Genomic DNA, 9789 nt, shown 5'->3' with positions numbered 1-9789 from the left:
TTTGAGTCCTTTAATGTGATACTCCAATCCCATATACTTTATGTAGTTAGATTATTATACCTTGCCTTTTACTGGTAAGAAGCAATTTAACTCATCTCCAAACTACTTACAACAGCTGGATCTGAGGGTGAGGGTTAGTAGGCAGGTGAAATATGAAGTGAGCTGTAGCTCACGAAAGCTTATGCTCAAATAAATTTGTTAGTCTCTTAAGGTGCCACAAGTACTCCTTTTCTTTTTAGGTGAAATATGGGAGTTTTAGGTATAGGGAACGTACGACAGAGGGTCATGTAAAGCTTTTATTAACATGAGGTTGGATGCCTACTTTATTAACCATATCGTCAGGATTTTTGGATGTGACACATCACAGAAAAATTCTCTTGCAAGTGTTTTATAATTTCTAAAAATGTTACTCAGACTATTTTTCATAATGCCTTGCCTGTAAAGCTTTAGTTACCATGTGTCAAACTGTATAAGGCTGAGGAGGAACCATAAAATCCTCTAAAAATTATCTGATAATTTTTTTGTACATAAAATGTCAGAAATATAAACTCAGATATCTCATCTACTGCATGGCTAGAAGTGAGCACTGACTCCCCTTGGAAACTGGCAATTGCTCCTCAATGGTAAGATTACTTTTTCTAGGCCTGTGGGGCCACGAGATAACAGACTTTACAGTCATGACATTTTTATTTATAGAACACAGGCACTGGTACAAGGCTGAATCTGGTCTGTCCTGGGTGTCAGACCACGGTAATATAGCTGGCTGTGAGGGTCAGAATTCTGCATTTAGGAGTAGTAGGAAAAGTCATTTCTGTGACAATTTGATTTTTTAACATTTTGATTTTCTCTGGCTTGTGGTTTGGAATGTTGAAAGTAATCCTGGTAGAGATGGATTAGTAGGTTGTGCAGCTCCACACATGGTAGCAATAAGGGAAGATGTAATCAAGACAGGGCTCAGGCAGTTTTACCACTATGTAACCTGACCCTTAACCTACGCTAGCCCTTCCACCGCTCATACTAGTAACACTGACACCTTTGGTGGTGAATTACAGCCAAAGTATACTAGTGTACAAGCAGCCTTGAAATTGTTCATGCATACAGCAGGGCATGCTCGATTAATATTGTAGTCTTGGGGACATATACTCCTCACTATGGCATTTTGTATAACTATTCATTTCCACATTAATAGTACGTAAGTTTAGATGACACAATAGTATGAACATCTGAGCCCTGTCTACATTACAGTGACCACATACTACCACTGGGGAAGCCACACAAGTGGGGAAGTATGGTTACAAGGTTTGCTAATGTGGCCACGGTCCAGCTGACTTCAGTGTGAGTTGTATTAATAAACACGACAGAACTGGGCCATATATAATCTGTTTCTTGTTACTGTCAGACTCTCAGCTGTACAAGTGAATGTCATTTGCCCGCTGCATGTGTTCTTTTATTCTAACAAAAGAAAAACTTCAATACATTTTCCTTAAAAAAACACTGTTGAGAGATTTTTCCATTCTTGAAAAATGGCTTCACAGTATCCCTGTGGAAGCCTGAAAATGAAACATTTTCTCACCGAAAAGCTTTTTCCTCCAGCTCTCTAACACACACTTATTACTGGAGGGTTGCTCAGAAGTTACTCGGCTGTTTCCAGTGATTTTAATATTTTTTATTAGAAAAAAAATAAAACATTTCACTTTGGAAATAAAACAACATTACACAACATTGCAAAGTTTGCAGACAGACACATAGAAAAAGGTTGGTGAAATTCTGAGTCTACCAACCTTATTAACTTCTCTTACATCTTTTATTAAGATATTTTTCTTTGTATTCAGCAATGGAAATTATCTTCTGCTGCTAAATAAAGATTTCAGGTAAAACCCTGGCCACAATGGAATTAATGGGAGCTTTGCCATTGATTTCAATGGGGCTAGAATTTCACCTGTTATTTACATATTTAATTAATCCAGCCTCTAAATCCTAATCCTTACCAGATTTGTTTTCCCAATAAGGTCAAGTATTTTCTTGTTAGTTTTATGCATATGTATTAACAAATTGCTTGTCAGGGAAGACATTGTTTGCTTTATTAGCCTCATTCATAAATTGCCTATATTTTCTCTTAACTGATATGTAAGCATTAAGATATGCAAATTTTAAAGTGTACTATTGAGTGAAAAATATCCTATGTGATGGGGAAAAAAGCCCACAACTATGTGTCTGACTCTGAACTAACCTTATTTTGTTCATCTTCAGGGCATATTGCAAGGCTCATTTATTATCTCTGGTTCTGTGTGAGGAAGGGGCTAGATGGGGCGCTTGTCTGTGGAGGGAGGGATGTTTTATCGTAGTAGGTTAGCTGCTGGTATTACTTTGATTAACTGTATCTTTAATTTGTGTCAAAGGTGCTTAGACCATAGGATAATTGCTCTTTTACAAAACTGGTTAGTCTCTAAGGTGCCACTAGTACTCCTTTTCTTTTTGCGAATACAGACTAACACGACTATAAATACAGTATTTCTGTGCTGTAGTTTCTTTAAGGGATACTAATGCTTTAAATCCTACAGCATGGGTGAAAGCCAACATGTAAGCATTCAGGGTTTTAGATAAGATTACATTTACACAAATACATTGGCAACAGGGACTGTGTGGTTCAAGGTACTGAAGTATGGAGCTTTTTACCTCTAGCTCAGTGGTTCCAGTGTGAGTGTAGCTGGTAATGACTCCAAGCTGTTAACAGCTGACGGTGGCCTATGTGAAATGACTTTTGTGATGTCAGACCAACTGGGAACAAATGTCCATTTTACACCCAACAGTAACTGGAACCCTTTTTAGCAGTTTCATCAGAGGCAGTTTCATCAGAGTTTAATAGGCACAGAGACTGAATAACTATCATCTCACCCATCGAGATGGCCTTGCCAAGATGGATCAGGGTTGAGGCACATTCTCTGGGCAGTACAGGGAAGCATTTATAGTTACTGCTGTGTTGTAGAAGTTCTGTGGATAAAGAGCCACCAGTGGTGTCAATCTTACACCTTTCACAGACTCCTGGCATTTAAGGTAGAACAATTTGCTTTTCTTTACTGGATATTTTCTGTTTTAAATAGCCCTTTGAAGATGAGAAGTATATGCCCTTCACCATAAAAAACATCAGATTTTTTTTAACTTTCATCTGGATACTTGGCTTATAATGTTAGAAATTAAGTAATAAAATGGTAAAAACTGCCAAACTGCAGGTTGGAAAAATATACTCAACAAGATCTCTCTGGCTAAAATACAGTTATAGCAAAAAGATCATGCTTAAAATGTCACTGTGTTAGGTAAAAATCCAACTTCAACAGCTGCAAGGGGTTAAAAAGATTCAAGAGAAGATTTGCAGGTGAGCGGTGCTGTTCTTCGTAGGTCTAACAACTGCTTTCTTATGACTTACATCTGCTTTAGCATGTACTACCCACCTTCTGTACATTATTAACCCGTCAATGAGCACACCTGCTCACGTCACATTTTAAATTGCACATGGAGGCTGGAATAAAGAGTGGATCCTCTATAGAATTTAAATACAATCATGGTCATTTATGGATTTTGACTAATTCTGTAATGTCATACAACATGATAAGTTGATAAGTAATAGGACACTGAAGGTTTTAATGCAAATGGGCTAAAACCTACTCAATAGTTTTCTTTAAGTGATCAAGGGCAGTGGGTTGTTTTTAAACAGCAATTCTGTTTCAACACCAGCTCATGCACAGGTTATCATGGTTCACACACACACACACACACACACACACACACACACACTCTCTCTCTCTCTCTCTCTCTCTCTCTCTCTCTCTCTCTCTCTCTCCTTCTCCCACTCACTGTTCCTGTTCTTCTCTTCTCCCATTTATTGGGATCCTTCTAGATCCTCTCTTTGCTTTGGGCTCAGTGCATCACCACAGAAAGCAGAACTCTTGCAGCTAATCAGCACACGTGCTATTTGGTTTTCACACTGTCAGCTACACAGCCCCATCAAGTCTCTTTCCTCATTTTCTTCCTCTTCCGCCTCTCCTTTTTACCAGGTACATCTGCCATACAAACAGCAGCACTGATTATAAAAAGCTTCCACACCAAAATCATGTTGCTGGACAAAACCCAAACAATTTCCAACGTATGATCCTTCTTGTTGTTCATATGTATTTCTCAATGGACATCTGCTTACCAGGCCTGAGCCAATGCCCACTAAAATAAATGGAAGGACTTTCAGTAACTTCAGTGTGCTTTGGATCGGGTACGTATCTATCACTGTCACCCTGTTTCATTTAAAAAAAATCCTGCAGAGGTCCTGATCCTACTCCTATTGAAATCAATGGGAATTTTGTCATTAACTTCAATAGGAGCAGATGCAGGCCTTGTCAAAGAACAGCTGATTAAACAATGTTATTGTGCTTTTCTATAAAAGTGAACATATACATCTAAAGAAAAAGGCCATTAACATTTTAGTTAAAAAAATTAATGAATAAATAAATAAATGGATAAACACTCCTGGGATTACCAAAAATTCTGAAATCACAGTTCTTTAAAGTGCAAAAATAATCACTTACCATTATGGGGTAAATTGTTAGCAGGGTGCTGGGGTATTTTGAAAGAGGTACAGATAGCATGACTACTCTGTTTCATAGATATCAGCTCCCTTGGACCTTCCTCTGTTCTCATTTCCAAACCTTGCTGAGGCTTTAAGGATAAATATGAAATAATATGCTTAACTAAGCATATAAGTTAAATGAGGTATATGCAAGTATAAAATATGAAAAAAATGCAAATATAATAAGCAATTCAAGTATTTAAAAGAAACATAGGACAAATCTAATTTTAAAAGGATCAGACTTAGCAGCATGTCATCTACCCAGCTACTATGTTTGTTTTAGACAGGAGTCAAGTGTTATAACCTTTTGTCATCGCTATCTTTGCCCTTATTATCCCTAGTGCATGGAAGAGGAGCAAAATGCTTTCAGGGAGAGGTGTAGAGCAGTCCAATTTTTGTCCACAATCCTGCAAGTTGATAACTGGCAACAGTCCACAAAACTCACTGATGAGGCACAGAGATTCTCATGAGCAGCTACATCTGGATCTCGACTTGTACGTTTACATTATTTATATCTATTTCTGTATGAATAACTTGCACAGCAGCCAGCATCAACATTTGGGATTAGCCTGAAAACCAGTTTTTGCCACTTTCTCCCCCACGTGTAACCAACTTCTGTTCCCCATGATCACACCAGTATACACAGGGCAGGCCTAAGGATTCTTGAGTGATTTATGAAGGTAGTTCTTGGAGATACATGCCAAACTTAAGTGACTAAATTGACACCAATGTTTGTGTGTATGAGAGCTCTTTTAGTTCTCCAACCTCAAAGCCTCCTGCTGCAAAAGTGGAGTCTAGCTGCTTGTTCCTTCCAAGTCTAGGAATCATGTCACACTGGTTTATGTTTCCAAAGCTATCTTTGCAGCAACACAGTGGACAGCTGAGGATTCCCCTTGCATAGGGGAAGCCTCAAGTGGTGTTGAGTTATCATAACTGGATCTAGGGGTGTGTAGGATCTCAAACAGGTTAATGCTCAGGGTAGCTAGCCCGCTGCAGTTACATTTGTATTTTTAGCAGGCTAGCTCTATCACAGCTAGCGCGGATATGTCCACTTGGGCTAGAAATTACAGCTTCCAGCTCCAGTGTAGACATCCCTTAAGTCACCTCCTCACCTTGCAACTGCCAATGTAGGGGACATGCTGAGGGGAAAGGGGCATAGCTGTACTCCAGAGATTCCTGGCTGTTACAATGACCCTTTGGGGACCAATACCAGATGACATAAATTGGAGCACTCTAAGGGTTGCTCTAATGTAAGCTGGGGACAATATCAGACACTGCAGCCCAAGCAGTTGAGGGAGCAAAAAAGTCCCAAAGGTTAGGTCTTGCGTACACAATCCCACAGATGGACTCTTATAAGGTGCGTGAAAGGCCAAGAATATTGTACTGCTGTAAATGTTCAGAGTTAATTTACTAAGCCCAGGTGTCTGTTGTTAAAGTCAATTAAAAACTCAATATATTTTGGTTGGTTTTCTCCACATCCCTTTCCTCAGAGTAGCAAGTACTTTTCAGACTGGTGGGCCAACCGGTACTCTCACTTCATAGTTGTGACTTTTAACACCAACCACACCAAGTGTGCTGAGATGACATTTTCCTCACCCTGCAGGGCTCTCTATGGGAACTCTCGCTGTGTAAACTTGTAAATGGTATAAAGCTGTTCCTGTTTAACCTTAATTGGTGCCCAAGGTCTCATCTACACTATGGAAAATTCTGTCAGGTGACCTGGTTACAACACTGCAGCCCAGTGTTGTAACCCAGTTAAAACCCAGCTCAGGACTGCAGTGCAGACAGGGCTGAAGTGTGTTTGAAACATGTCTCAGAAACATGTTACAGCACTGGATTTTCCACGGTTAACACAGCCTGTTCCTATCTACACTGCAATACCGAACTATTTTATAGCCATGTTAGGGGAATACCATGTTGTGACAGGGTCCCCTTGACAGTATACTTGCAACTTTTTGGTGGGGGGGGGGCCCTCAGATCCACACAGCAGAGAAGACTTTCTGCATCCATTTTTAGCAATTAAACTCAAAGGTGTCACTTCAGCTCCACCCAAGTTTTCCTGGGGTTCTACTTTCTTTCTTGTCATTTCAGAGAGACAGGAACAAATTTCCTCTCTGCCTTTTGGCAAGTCCTAAGCAGCACTGAAGACCCAGTATCCTTTTTTAGAGGAGGCTGGGGATAGCTTTCCCTAGGCCCATGTGCTGATGTAATGGATCTGCGGGTCCTTTTTCTATGGAAACTCTCTTTAGAGCCTCTGACTTGTGTTCAAGCAGCCCAAGTGGGATCTAATAGACTGGTCTGAGAGAGCTGCCTGCAAAGAGCTCAGAAAGCTCTTCTCCATCCACTCTCAAAGAGTCCTGCCTCGACTAGTTGATAAACTTGGCAGCCTTTGCCTGGGTTTCTAGTAGGAGAAGGAGTTTAGTCAGCAAGCATTGTGCCTTGGGTTGTCTGCCCAAGTTGTGAACATGTCAGTTTAACTCAATGCTCTCATTTGAATATGTACCTGTGAACAAAATGGGAAGGTGTGAAAATAGGTTACTTGTGTTTGCTGTGGACTTTGATCAGTTAGGGCTCAGACATTCTGGAACGTCAGCCTCAGTAGGAGTGCTTTTCTGCAGCATGGCAAACAGACTGAACACTGATTGCACGTAAAAGCACCGCCACACTGATGATAAACTCACAGAAATCAGCCGACTTCAGATTTATGAGGCTGGATTGCAACTAGCCCCCAAAAGTAAACACATGGCAGTGAGAGGAGGCGGAATTGGCACAAGGAATCTTTTCCTCCCACTGTGCCCTTGGGTCAGTCCTAGCATGACATGGGAATGCAGTGCCTGTGCCCACTGCAGCACTATATACCCCAAAAAGGTCGCGGAGGGGTGATCTCACTGTCCAACCCAGGCTCTCCCTTGATTGCTTTTCATTGAACGTGGCAATGCTCACACATTCACGTACGTCATTCCCTCACCTTCTCTCTCTCTGGTCCTGTGCACATCTCCTCCTCTCCCAGCCAGTTTCCCCACTCCTCTGTGGGAGCATTCCAATCGGAATTGAGGTCAATTACTAAGGGATCATCTGTTAATATAACCACATGAATGAATTACATTCAAATCTATAATATTACTTCCTCGGCCAGTACTAGCAAAACAAACATTACGTAAAACATCTAACATCTCACCGTCTGCACAAGGGAATTTGTGTATTTGTATCGTATTAAAAATGTGTATCAATTGAAGGGATTAAAGGGATGTGTAACAACAAGGGATTAAATTCTTCAGGCCAGAAGCACAATTAAAGGAAGACACAAAAACATGCAGACAGTCTGTAAAAGTCTCTTTCGCCATCCCCTTTGGGAAACAGGCTTTACAAAACCTGATATTAACAGAAATGTTTTCAAGGATTTTTTTTTTTAATTTCATTGAGAACATTTTATTTTTAGGGGATTCCCTGAAGTGTTTGCAGAGACTGCAGCATGATGTTAGTGTAGGGGCTGGCACTGTGATGTGGTCCACATCTTAACAGAGAGATTGTTTCCTGGACTATCTCCTCTTCCATTCACAATGGTATAGATTCCCCATAGCAACTAAAGCAATTGCTCTGAGGGAAGTGTAATATTAGGAAAGGATTTAGGCATTTGTAAATGTCCTCAATGCAATGCATCTTTTCCTTTATGAAAGAAATTTAGTCACTCTCTTGATTTCATCTCCCTTTTCCATCTATTCCAGTGGGCCGCACGCGGCCCATGAGGGTAATCCGCTGGCAGGCCGCCAGACAGTTTGTTTACATTTGCACAGCCTCCCCCAGCTCCCAGTGGCCAAGGTTTGCCATTCCCGGCCAATGGGAGCTGTGGGAAGCAGCTCCCCATGTCTGATGGCCTGCCAGTGGATTATCCTGAGGGGCTGCGTGCGGCCCGTGGGCCACAGGTTGCCCATCACTGTTCTATTCTGTTTCTCATAGCTGTAAACAAAGAGAAGTAGCTGCAGCATCATGAGCCAGATTTTCAATGTTATTCAGGAGCCTAAAGATGCAGATAGGCACCTACTGGGATTTTCAAAGGCACCTACCTCCCAGTGATTTCAATTCACTGTATAAGAGTTAGGTGCCTAATGTGCGAAAGCACCTTTGAAAATTCCCCTTGGCACCTATCTGGAACTTTAGGTGCCTAAAACCTTTGAAAGTCTAGCCAGCTCAGTCACATGCCAGCTCACAGACTCCCAGCAAGCGGTCCACCAACCAGTCTGAGAATCACTGTGCTAGTGACCGAAAACCAGAAAGCAAAACAGACCAGTCTAATTTCTTTGTCCAAGTGAAGGGCAAAAGGCAAACAAGCAGCATAAAATTGTGAAAGTTCTGTTTGATTTTTTGAAAACCCCTTTTCAGTTCTAAAATCCTCAGATCTTAACAGAGATAAGGATTTTTGAAACATAAAAGAAAACTTTTAACCTACCTTGTCTCCTGAAATAACAACAAATTTAAATAAATCCTGAGCTAGCAGAAAAAGCTTCTTCAAACTGAAAAGGCATCAGCATCAAAACACTGCTACCAGCAATAAAAGAAAACTTTTCCAAAAGGTTGCTTTGTCCAACTTAATGCCAATTTAATATAATGATGATAAACTTATTGCTCAACTAATTTTATATTTTAAAACATCCTCTTGACACTCACATGTATTTTCTTAATCAAAAGGAAGGAAACATTTTCTAATACATGTTCTTATAAAAAGTCAATCTGAGTACATATATGTTGGGTAAATGAACACATCTAGAATAGATGAAGGCATGTCCAAATGAATGATCTAGACAGAGATAGTAATAAGCGAACATAAATTGTGAATATGAGGCAGCCATTCTGTATAGCTACACTTAACTTTTCCCTGCCATATTACTTACTGAACTGCAAGTGAACACCAATGTGAGGAAGAAGTTTGGTGGAGTGAAAGAAAGAATGAATATATGATAAGATGCATGTATTATAAACCATCATTTTAATAGTAATATATTAAATAAGGCCCTGATCCTGCAACTACCCACCCACTTGCTTAACTTTAAGCATATGCGTAATCCCAATGGCTCACTTCCCTCCAGGAATGATGTATATGCTTAAAGCTAAACATGTGGTAAGTGTTTGCAGGATCAGAGCCTTAGTGATACAGTTATTACTATTATTTACCTCAA

The 9789-nt window shown here is 40.3% G+C and overlaps 1 protein-coding gene across 1 annotated transcript in view; it reads right to left on the bottom strand.

Annotated features, from left to right (window-relative positions):
• Positions 1 to 3797: 3797 nt before the first annotated feature.
• LOC141984284 (uncharacterized) overlaps positions 3798 to 9789 on the bottom strand; it is a 42928-nt gene continuing 36936 nt past the window's right edge. Inside the window, exons 8-10 of the mRNA XM_074947221.1 lie at positions 7584 to 7690; positions 4575 to 4704; positions 3798 to 4058 (exon numbers count right to left, since the gene is read on the bottom strand). Coding sequence (XP_074803322.1) covers positions 4003 to 4058; positions 4575 to 4704; positions 7584 to 7690 — 293 coding nt within the window. The 3' untranslated portion in view covers positions 3798 to 4002. The remainder of the gene's footprint in view (positions 4059 to 4574; positions 4705 to 7583; positions 7691 to 9789) is intronic.

The sequence above is a fragment of the Natator depressus genome, chromosome 3 (assembly GCF_965152275.1).
Source record: "Natator depressus isolate rNatDep1 chromosome 3, rNatDep2.hap1, whole genome shotgun sequence".
NCBI classification, from domain to species: Eukaryota; Metazoa; Chordata; order Testudines; family Cheloniidae; genus Natator; species Natator depressus.
This window is presented reverse-complemented; position numbering and strand designations above follow the sequence as displayed.